A 12721-nucleotide genomic window follows, 5' to 3' on the forward strand; every position below is an offset into this window, starting at 1 on the left:
GTATGGCTGTGAGGGTCTTGTGTACCAAAATGCATACCAGTAATAAAGTTGCATTCTGATGATAGAAGTGTCATTTTGGTGTTACCAGTAACAGTGTAATAAGTGTTATCTCTAGTATAGTATTTGAGATATTAGTTTCAACAGTTTTTGAGACAAGAAGCTCTTTTATAATAGTCTTATTGTAGCTACTGATGCATAAACTGCAGTGTTTTTATAATTAAAAAATGGACATCAGGAAAAGCAATAACAGATTATCAAGTTGAAAGGAATTTTGAGAACATTTTTCTAAAGTCTCTCTATTTCCATAAAATATAATTTATTTCTGTAAAAAGATTTTTAAATTCAGCATCAAATTACCTTTTCAATGATATTATATTTATCTAAACCAGAAACATGCTATTGTTTTTGAGTTGAAATTAAAAATTTAATTTTCAGATTACTGATGACTTCTGGCCACAACTATAAAATAAATAAAATTTCATGCATTTTTTAAAAATATGAGATGTATTGCAGAATATGAATACAGTCGACTCTGCATAAGTCGACACCCGGATAACTCGTCACTCGTTGGTTACGTAGTCAATTTTTTTGTGGTCCCAGTCAACTTACATAGGCATTAATGTTATTAACCTTAAAAAACTCGGTTTACTCAACATCATTTAACTCGTCACCACTGGATAAATGATGTTGAGTAAACAGTTTTTTAAGGTTAATAACATTAATGCCTATGTAAGTCGGCTACGACCACAGAAAACTGACTAATTAACCTACGGTGACGAGTTATCCAGGTGTCGACTTATGCAGAGTCGACTGTATTTACATTTTAATTAATATTCTAACAATTATTAATAATTTATTAAATATTCATTTGTTTTTTCCAATTTTAGGTGTTTTCGCATCCCGTGGATTCAAAACGAGAAGAGTTTAGAAAATACTTAGAAAAGGCTGGAGTTCTTGATGTTTTAACTAGAGGTAGTTTAAAATCTTTATACCTTTTTTATTGTTTAAATGAAAAACAATGGGTGGTTGGTTAACGAACAGTTTGGACTGCAAATTGGATAACAAACACTTCTGCGAAAGATTTTTTTATGTTCAGACAACAAACACATGTTTGTTCTGTCAAGTGTTTGTTATCCAAACACAAGAAGCAATGCATCATTTAAGATTTATAAAACTATATTTTAATGGCATCTATACATGGTTTATGGAGTGAGACTTTCACAATTATATACATAATCTTTTTTTCACTAGTTAATTTCTGTTCTCTGAGTTTTTGTAATTGCTTTTCTGAACTTTTTATTTAAAAAACTGATAATATTATGGGGCCTAAAACGGGCAGACTGTCCTTAAAATTTTTGTGTGGAAAAAATTATTACCAGCCCAGCCCATAAATAAAAAAATATGATATTAAGTATGAATAGAAAAAAAAGTCTTTTTTTTCTATTCATATTTAAAGATGCAAAAATGCTCAACCCAAGGACCAACTCTAGTTGCGTCGAATATATGTACGAAGCGGGCTCTTGATATTTAGTACGATTACGAATGACTAAATGTCAATATTTAAAATTTTTATTTTATATAGCGTTATATTGTTTTGTACTATTTTGTGCAATGCCGCAGGTTGCCCATCTACGATCAACGCCACCGTGGGTGAATGGCAAACTAAAGATTAGTTAGCTGAACCTAAAGAATAGATTATTTTTAATTAAATCATTTGGAATATAAGGAAATTATTATTGAATAAAATTTTTACTTACCTAAAATAAAGGAAATGATATAATTGGCCATTAAATCTGTTATGACTACAGTCAGTGTTTTGGTGGCTGGGTGGAAAACTAATAACTCGTGTTTTCAAAGTTTAGCATTAAGATTCATAGGGGTGGTGAATAGTTTCTAGCAACGTAAACAAATGATCAATTTTGTCTGTTTTGATTATTTTTCTCCTAGAATGCTTTGCGTTTGGGCCGAGTCGGGTCAATGTAATGTTGGACTCGGGTCGGCTGGACTAATTTAACTTCAGACTCGGGTAGGGCCGGAAAACGATAAAGGCCTACACATATATATATTACACCTAAAAATTGAAATTTATCGTACTTGACGAAAAAAAATAAATGAAATTTTTTAAAAATAAAACCGAACAAAACGGTATATTATGTACATACTATATTTAGAAAAAACGGCCCAAATTGTATACAGCCCATGTGGAATTTTCCACATTTTCCACATGGCCAGTCCGCCCCTGGCCTAAAAAGAGTGAAATGTGAAGAATTGTGTTCACTATAGAAACTAAGCAAGACATAATAGCCAAGGTAGAGAGTGGGCAAATGTCTGATATTGTGGACAGATGACTTTATCAGGTCTACAGTAGATACCATCTTAGCTAAGAAAGATATAATCAGAAAGACTCAAGCAGATAAAGGAGATGAAAATTGCATCTGAGAAACAAAGATGTGCCATCCATGAAAAAATGGAAAGATTGCTTTTGGTTTATTACATGTAAAATAAACATAGTAAGAAAGTATATAATTTTTTATTTATTTTTTGGCATCTCCATAACAAATTAATCAAATTTCCACAAAAATCTATGGTAGATCGATAATCAGTTAATGAACAATTCGGTAGAGAAAGTGGTCTTGGAACGGATTACATTCATTAACTGATCACCCACTTTGTGTGATATAAATGTTTAATGTATTTTTACTTTAACATTTGTTAGAATAACAACCATTCTTAATTTGATAATGATGAATAGTATTACAGTTCTGTATAGTTCAAATAGAATTATAATTACTTTTTTGTTTTAGATCATTTTCAATTAAAAAACAATAATTTTTAATGTGTTATACTATTTTTTAATTTTATGGTATATTTTACATTGAAGTTGAATAAAATGAAGTAAAAGTTATGGTTTAAGAGAAAGCTGAGAGAATTTTTAAAATACAGTCGAGTCCGCATAAGTCGACACCCCAAGGGGAAGTGGAAATGTGTCGAGTTATCCGATGTGACGACTAAAGCAAAGTTGGAAAAAAACCACAAAACTACAATTAATAAAATACAGTAGTGCGTTTATACAGTAGTATAGGCTTTAAAATACATTGTGTCCTCCATTTACAATTACTCTGTAGATGAACAACTGAAAAATTCGTTTTATTGTTGTTTGTTTTTTGAGCACTTAATTGTCTCGACTTTCTTTTTCAACAATCACAAACACCTTTAAAACATAATCATTACAATTGTCAATTGTTGGCAAGTAATGTCTAAGGATTCTTAATGCCTCTAGTGTGAGAAAATGCAAAATTGGATTCTGGTGTGACATTGATGTAGATTGTGTGTATTTTTTTTTCTTTCTGTTATTATTTTATACATAAAAATACATAAAATGTTAACACATTTTTATTAATGTGTTGTGTGTGTGTGTGTGTATATATATATATATATATATATTATTAATAATATATTATATAATTATTAATTATTATATTAATTATATATAATAATTACATTATAATAATATTATATTATATTATTAAATATATTAATTACATATTAATAAATAAATCGACTCCCCCTCCTGAAAATAATGAGTTTGCACCACATGCGCGGAGTGAATTCATTTTTTTAGGAGGGGGTGACGACTTATCAGAGTGTGGGACAGTAAAAGTATGTCGACTTATCCAGTGGTGATGAGTTAAACGGTGTCGAGTAAACCGGAGTTTTTTAACATTAATGCCTATGTAAGTCAGCCGGGACCACAGAAAAGTGACTACTTAACCCAGTGTTTTTCAACCTTTTTCATTGAGTGGCACCTCTGATTGAAAAATAAAAAAATTGTGGCACCCTTGACTGGCGGCGGATCTAGAATTTGAGTAAAGGGGCTAATGGGGAACAGATGAACTTTTTGTGAAAACGAATATTATGCACAATGGTGGGGTGGGGTCCGGGGAAGGAACTCCCTCCCTGGGGAAAAAAAGATTTAAAAATTGACAGTTTGAAGTAGCATTTTAATGCAAAAATAGTGTTTCTATGTGTTCAAAATCAAAATTTAAGTCCATTGAATTTTGTCTAAATACTGACAATGAGTTATCTTGAACTACACTTTAGGCATTTTCTTAGAAATTTACTTAAGGTCCTAAACTTTGCAACACCCCAATCGTGGCACTGTGGCACCCTAAGGTGCCGCGGCACCCCGGTTGAAAAACGCTAACTTGACACCATCGGTTTAGTCATCTGGGTGATGACTTATGCGAAGTCTACTGTATTTTGGAAAGACACCTGCTGCTTTCTTATTAACAAGGAAACAGCTATAAAAACAGGGCTTAAAGTAACTCTTTTTTCTCTTTTTCATAGCTCCTCTTTTTTAGCTTTTTTCATGTCTTCTGTGGAATTTATTTATTTTTGTAAATGTGTTCAGGAGCGAAATAGCAACCAGCACACCCCCATACGCCTTATCGTGTGATTGTGTGCCACACCTCCATCTACACTTGTACATGTATATAGACCTTGAGTGCAAGTTACTCACGCACTGTCCTGGTGGCAAATATTTATGTAACACATAGGAGTTCACTAAAGAATGCATATGTGTTGTATCTGAGACAGTTTGAAAACCGTACCTAGTGCAGTAAATAGCTTATTGTTTTTTAATTTGTATTTGAGTTATATTAAAAATGGGAAAAATCAAATATAAATTGTTCTGTGTTTGGATGTTCTAATACACTAGCAAACACTCAACATGTAATGCCAAAAGTTTCATTTTATTGTTTTCCTGCACGTCCAACCTTAAACAGAGGTGCCAAATTTGGATAAATTCAGAGATAAAAAAGAGAGATAAACACCGAAGGAACGTTTCATTTGAAGAAGCAGGAAGACGCTTTGATGTAGTAATTTTAAGAAAATTTTTTAGACTTAAAGAAGAACAAAAACGTGACTTTGGAACTTGGAGTCTACAAACGAACAGTTTGGAGACTTAAAAATTTTTATTTGCATGACTGGTAACAATGTTTCTGAAATTCAAATTCCCCATGTTAAAATGATTTCAAAAGAATGTGGAGAAAATTATAGGTCCTGTCATTTTAGTAGTGTAGCAAATTTTTATGATGATCAATCTTTAAAAGATCTAATATCAGTAGGATTTGACATTTTCGATTTACTTTTAGACATGCTTCCAAACAGTCCTGTTAGAGTTTATGAATTGTCTTGGAAAAATAAATTACTAATTTTTCTAATGAAGTTAAAGTTGGGTTTGTGCTATTCAGCATTAAGTGCATTGTTTGGAATTCATAGAACCACCATTAAAACATATTTTTTATAAATTAGAAATTATTTTTATTGCAAACACAAGATTGGATTATTTGGCCAACAAAAGTATCTATTAAGGCTACATTACCTCAGTCAGTCATTTAAAGAAAATTATCCTGAAACAACAGTAATCATTGACTGTACAGAAATTAAAACTGAGAAGCCATAATCAGTTTAACGTCAAATTCAGTTTTATTCCTACTATAAAATCTGATTATACCATAAAATATTTAATTGGAATTGCTGTCATGGCAATGCAGATGTTGAAAGAGAGTTCTCCATTTCTGCGTGGGTTCTGACAGAAGACAGAACTCTGTCAGAACGAATGATGAATTCATTGTTGATAGTAAAAGATGGACTCCGTGTATACAACAACAATACCTTTTTGGTGCCAATGACAAAGAAGTTACTTGGGTTTGCCTGCAATGCATATGTTACTTACGAGGCTTTTTTGGACAAAGTAAACTGAAAGAAGAAGAAAAGCAGAAAAAAGGACAAGAAGGAACGAAGAGAGAAGAGGAGGAGGAGGATAAAATAAGAGCTTGAACAGGAAAGAGAGAAAATTGATATTAAAGAAAAAAAAGAAGAAATGCAAAGGAAAATGGGGTCTAGAATGTTCGAAGAAGCCACTAATAACTGAAATGCTGTTGAGAAAAACAATGTTGAAGAGATAAATCTTGCCCAAGGGCTATTGGAAGATGCAAAGAAAATTCATTGTGATGAAGAGGAGAAAACAAGAGAAGTGCAGAAACTGCAGCAAGACTTAAACAAAAGAAAATCTTCTTCAATTACAAATTTTTTAACAAGAAATCAAAAAATGTACCTGGAAATAAATGGAATTTGAAATTTGGCATGTTATATGGAGATGCATTCTGGTAGTTATGTTACTCTTCCATTTCCTTTGCTGTGTAATGGTGGGAACTCCGTACGGGGTACATGAAAACTTAATGCGGGCCCGTTTTGTCTTAATGCAGTCTTGCTGGTCACTTTTCTGGAGTATAAACTGAGCCTAACTATTTTTGTATTTAATTTTTTCAGTCAACTATTAAGTGGGACTGAAAAAATTAATAATCATATGCAATGTTATTGATACAAAATGTGTTTTTTTTTTTTTTTTTTTTTTTTTTTTAATAATGTCTCTCTTAGTTCACTTTAACACTATTAGCTTTTCTTCAGTGTGAACTCTCTTTTTTCACTTTTTATCACTGCCATGACTGCTTTAAGCCCTGTAAAAATAGAAATTAAAAACTATCAATAGAAATATCACCCACAAAATCAAAAATTCATCTTGTACATCAAAAAGTGAAAGGGCAATGAACAATTATTTGTTGTGACGACGTCACAATGCCAGGCTGCAATTTTTAGTCATATTTTTAAATTATTTCATTTAAAATATATGCTCTTCACTTCAAATTAGTAGTGGCTTGTCCCCTGTACATCATACCTTTCCTTTTAACAATAGAGTCGTGCCGGTCATCTATCTAACACTTTTTGGGAAAATTTTTAAATTGAAATAATGTAACTTTTGATTTGTATCAGACATTTGTATATAGTTAATTGAGACCTTTTTTAAAATTTACTTGCTTCCCTTAAATGCAAACTCTTAAGAATTTTTTAGAAAACAAGTATGAATATTTTTCTCAGAATTAAAATCAAATGGAGATTTTAAAAAAGCAAATTTATTGAAACATGCTAGATTAAAACAGATCGGGTAAATGCAGAATTTTTTTTCAGATGTTACATGTTTTTTACATGTTAAATAAAAATTGTGTAAAAAAAAATGTAAAAACAATTGGAGTTGAACAGGATTGAAGTGAAAATGCAGGAATATAGATGGAGGCAATTAAAACACATTATGTAGTTCAGTGAATTCAACTAAACCATATATAATTGCTATAATATTGCTTTTATTTAAATATTTATTTTATTTAATGTACATATTTGTAAAACTAAAATTGTCTGTACATGAAACTTGCCAGTGCTTTTTTTCCTCCTCCTAGTTTTCCCGATGTCTGGATTCAAAGACCGAGAACAAACAATCTTTATTATGGCAGATGTTTATCAGTTAATCTCTAAGTTAAGTCGTTTTTATTTAATTTCATGTATGGAAAATAATTGCTTGCATAAGTACATACTTCCAAAAAAACTGAAGTTTACTTCACAAATTTTAATATTTTCAGGTACTTTTCACTAAAATAGGAATATATTTTGGGAGTTCCTACTTCTCAATATTTGTCTTTTAAAATGATTTAGTGCCATCAGTTGTTACAGAAGTAAGCTTCTTCTTGACAAGCTTGTAATTTTTTTTAAAATACTCCATATGGCATCAAAAATAACTTCAACAGTTGTTATTCCATGAAAAAAGATAATTTCCAACAATTTTTCAGTGATCCTCATGTTCTTATCACAACCACGAAAAAAAAAAAAACAGCAACTTGTGTAACATTCTTACATCCATGCTTTCATCACTCACAATTGAAAAGCATTGGACTTTGGTAGATACGTTGTAGTTGTGAACTGACGTCATCTGCCATTTCTGTAATTCTGTCTGCCACCATATTTCTTAATAATGAGATCTCGAAATGCCTGTACCTTTTTCTGGACAGACGAATTTGGCAGCTTTTATCATACATTCTTGATCACAGACGATTCTTTAAACGATTTTGAATGTTTTGCTAATAAATAGCTTATTTTGTAACTGCTCTTGTTACTGATTTGTTACTTTTCATGAATTTTGTAAGCACTTGTTGCTGGCTAATTGAATTCTTCATTGTTCTTAATTTTTCTTCTTTTATTTTTCCTTCAAAGCACAAAAATTGTTCTTTATGATTAGTACTATAATGTATCTTAATGTTGTACAGTGGAACCTTGCTTAACGAGCATAATTCATTCCAGAATCCTACTCGTATTGCGAAACACTCATTAAGTGAAACAATTTTTTTTCTATATAAATTAATGTAAAATATGATAATGCATTCCAAGCCAAAAAAAATACTCAAATATTTTATGTATAACATTCATTCAAAGAAAATTACACAATATACATTGTTAAGAGGTGTAAATCATCATCTTTTCTTCTAGCGTGGAATGTGAATTCAATTTGCAGAAAACAAAAAAAATCACAGATAATATGTCTGATGAAGACACCAAATAATATGCCAAATTCTTGGGCTATGTAAAGGCTATAATTAAATATTAGAAATTTAATTAATTTGACTAGAGGTAGGCAGTTATGCTTCCATCTCGTATTTAATGTAATAATTATTAATAATTACAGTAGAGCATTGATTATCCGACTCAGTTGGGGACTGGGGTTGGTTGGATAACTGAAAAAACAGATAACCGAAAAGTATGAAAAAATACATTATTAGTAGAGTTTATTAGTATATCCCATGTAATTTGTATATTAGTATATCGCTATTAACCTACTTCGCGTTGAGTTTTCATCGATGTTAAGCCTAACAAAATTTTTTAAAAATAATAATCGTCGCTATTGTATTATTAAAAATGATTTCTTTATTTTCCACAAAATAAAGAGAAAATAAAAAATTAAGCATGGTTTAAATACTGGTCTCCCCTTCATGGTCGAGCCAGTGTTGCCAGCTAAAACATGCAAAAATTTAACAAAAATAATATTAAAGTAGCCAAGACATAACCAAATATTGTAGCGCCACATCACTAGTGGACATTTGAATTTGCCGACTAGAATGCAGTCGGTTAACCGATGTGACTGTTGATCGGGGGTCGGATAATTGATGCTCTACTGTAATTTTCAATTTAGACATTTCTAAAATTCAACTTGGAATTGGTCATTTAAATTTAGTACGAGATGGCATGTTTATTATATAACTGGCTATGATTGTTGATGTTTATATGTAATATGTGTGAACACAAGTTTGGAAAAATGTGTGGTCATAAGTGGTATTAAGATACTAGCGGAACGAGTGCTAAACATAGACTCTATGTAGCGTGTGCACAATCTGGGATTTCCCCGCCCCTTTTCACTCATTAAGAGAGTCAATTTTTTACAATTTGTTTTGCTCATTAAGTGAGGTTCCACTGTGTTTTTTAGCAACACTAATTGTTTCTTTGCAAATTAAGCACATAATTTTATTGTTCATTTTTGCACAAAAAGTTCAGCTCCCACCTCTCTTGAAATTTTCTTCCTTGTCATCAATCTTTCATTTTTTATTTAGCATTGAAAGTGACATTTTCTACATAAAAATTAGGATTTAAATTTTAAATAATTGCAACTACACATACTTACATTTTTTTAAAAAATAAGTTATAAAACAAAACAGCCCACAAATCTTTAACACACCGATCGAGACAAAGAAACAAGCACAAATTTCTTTTGTTAAAATTCAAAGAAAATACAGTTACGCACCTTGGCTGTGCCTACCCGCTGTATATGGCTCTGCAAGAGAGAGGATTTTTTAGCAAGTTTTGAAGCTTGGCATCTATAGATTGAAATTGGCTTGAAGTTACTGGTGAGGTGTGTAACTGTGGCCTAGTCTCTCACGGTTGACCAGTGCATCATAGCATATGACAGATGACGTCATAGCAACGATGCAACAGTTACTTGCTATTTTCTTCATAACATATTGTTCTGTATTTCATTTTATTACAGAGCATCGGGGCTGCATGCAGTCTGCGGGTTGCCAGTTTGACACCCCTGGGATATACTATCAAGATATAATTAAATTATTCAAGAATTGTGCATTCAAATTTCATTAAGTATTTAAAATTTTTAAAGTTATTTAAAAAGATTTTTGAATAAAAATTATCAAGAGATAATTACACTCTATCCCAAAAAAAGTTATTGGGTTGTGATATGAAAAAATTGTAGACCTATAAATTCTCACTGTCGTCTGTTTGTCTGTCTTTCCTTAATCTTGAGAACAGAGTTAGGTAGATGAAAGATGAGACCAGGTATGGAAACCTTAAGGGCAGGAAGACCCAATTAACTATATATGAACTTCCAATGCAAACCGGAAGTTGTGTTATTTCAGTTAAAAAAAAAATTTTCCTTGAAAGGTGATAGATGACACAACTCTTATCGTTAAAGGAAGAGTGTGATGTACAGTGGCATGACACTACAAATTTGAGGCAGAGAATATATATTTTAAATTGAATAAATTAAAAATATGATTAAGAATTGCAGATCAATCACAATAAATATTTGCTTGTGTGAAATATAAAATATAAAAGCCTGCTTATAGTGGGGTGTAATTGACTTTCATGAATTAAAAGCACCAATGATCTACTTCACATCTGTTCTTGTATAAAGCTTAATTCACCTTAATAAAATTATTCTGAAAAACATAGTTGTAATTACTGTACAATAAGTACATATATTACTTCTTTTGGTAACTACAGTGAATATAAGACTATTTTTCATCATAAAAATATTTTCTTCTTTCTGTTGCACAAATCATAAATTTTGCTCCTGTTTGGCTTACTTATTTTGCACTTAATTCTTAGAGCACAACAAAGCAATTACTAGAATTAGTAATTTAACCTAGTAATAACCATTGACACAAACAGCACGTTGTACCCACCACATGTTATCTTATGAGTTACTAACCCATAGCAAATAGTTAAAACAGATTTACCAGTGAAAAGTTGGATTTAATATTCCTATTGAAGTTGTCACACTTTTTGTATTTTAATGGCCATATTTCCTTCAATCAATCAAAAATAATGCATCAATCATGTTTGAATTGCCTGCTACTTTGTGAGCCAATATTAAATAATTTTTGGCTAAATTGGAAAAATTTTCTTTGAAGTAAATTTTGTGAGAATCCAAAGTTTAACAAAAATCGGTTGTTGATTTTGTCATACTTGTTTGATATTTGTTGTCATCTACTACCTGAGAAAATCTCCATTTACACTCACAATGGCAAAAACGACACATTTCCGTGATCTGTTGACTTCTTGGCCAGGCAATATTGTTCTAATATTGTAATTGACGGCCGAAGAGGCAGTCATCGCCCGTTTCACTACACATATAGAACCCTGTGATAGGAACACCGAACGTTATCTCCTGTCGCTAACGGATTATCATCTCCTTCGGTTTGCCTCTGTCTCCCATGTCTGTCCTCCGCCCAAGGAAAATTCTAACTCCTGTCTTGGATTGGACTTTCCACACCTACCTTCGGGCTGTTCCCAGTGGACTCTGTACTTTCCAACAAAAGAGCGAACGATTATCTCATCTATTAGTGTCTCCAAACCTCCAGGTATCTATAACAATGTGCCATTGTTATAGATACCTGGAGTATGTAAACTCTCATGAATGTGTCAATGTCACTCTCATATAAATAAATAACGACTAACCCATTACAAAGCTATACATCCACCAAAGCCGAATTATCGGGCTAGAGTCATATTGTCATATTATTTATTTATTTATTATAGCCGACTTTAGCCCGATAATTCGGCTTTGGTGGATGTCACTCTCATATTTATTTGTTATATGATATCATAATTGTCTTCCTACTCTTAGCCTGTAGATGCTAATGAAAAATAAATGTGTATATTTGTTTTGTTAACTTGTATCTTTAGTTCATTTTTGCTGATCCAAAACATCTTATAGTACCGTTCTACTCTCCTATAGACACCGGGATTTATAAACTACAACTCCAAAAATGAACCTGTTACCGGTGTTCCTTGCGAAAATCGTCTCACGATTGTCTTGCTAACGTTTTCGAACTTATAAAAGTTCTTCTTCAGGTGAAGATGGACGAATTTGAAAAAATAGAATAGAAGGTTTCAAATCGAACAAGTCGTTCAAACGTTAGTGAGACAATCATGAGACTATTTTCGCAAGGAACACCGGTAACAGGTTCGTTTTTGGAGTTGTAGTTTATACATCTTCCAGTTGCATATTTGTAGTCCAAAGCAACTGGAAGTCATTAAAGAGAATTGTGCACCAATATTGACAAATTTAGATATACTATTTTTAAATAGTGGTGGCAGTTCAAATGAGCCTTGCTGGTAATGAATGTTTAATTAAAACTCCTTTTTAACATCAAAGTGCTTTCAAAACAACATTATGATGTATTGAAATGTAAAATAATTGTATGTGCATAAGAGCATGGAAATAATGTTGAGAGATAAAGTATAACATACCATATTATATTGCATGGCATTTTTATTCTTTTAATTTGTTGTTACTTAAATAGAAGTTAATTAAATTGGTTACTTAAAAATTTTCTCCATAAAAATATTTTTAAAATTTAATTTCAAATTCATGGTGTAATCGTCAGTATAATATACCATACTTCATTGATTATATTTTAAGTATGGATTAAGCATTATCGGACTATTCCTACTATTTCTTTTTTTTAAATAAATAATTAAAAAAAAAAAAATTTGACTTGTAATTCACTGGCCAGATGGCCAAGGCATGTAAGCTACCAATATA

The 12721-nt window shown here is 31.5% G+C and overlaps 1 protein-coding gene across 1 annotated transcript in view; it reads left to right on the plus strand.

Annotated features, from left to right (window-relative positions):
• LOC136971779 (c-Myc-binding protein-like) overlaps positions 1–12721 on the plus strand; it is a 31249-nt gene that overhangs the window by 5896 nt on the left and 12632 nt on the right. Inside the window, exon 2 of the mRNA XM_067266280.1 lies at positions 888–972. Within this exon, the coding sequence (XP_067122381.1) occupies positions 888–972 (85 nt within the window). The remainder of the gene's footprint in view (positions 1–887; positions 973–12721) is intronic.

The sequence above is a fragment of the Centruroides vittatus genome, unplaced genomic scaffold (genome assembly GCF_030686945.1).
Source record: "Centruroides vittatus isolate TY-2023 unplaced genomic scaffold, ASM3068694v2 contig_272, whole genome shotgun sequence".
NCBI lineage: Eukaryota > Metazoa > Arthropoda > Arachnida > Scorpiones > Buthidae > Centruroides > Centruroides vittatus.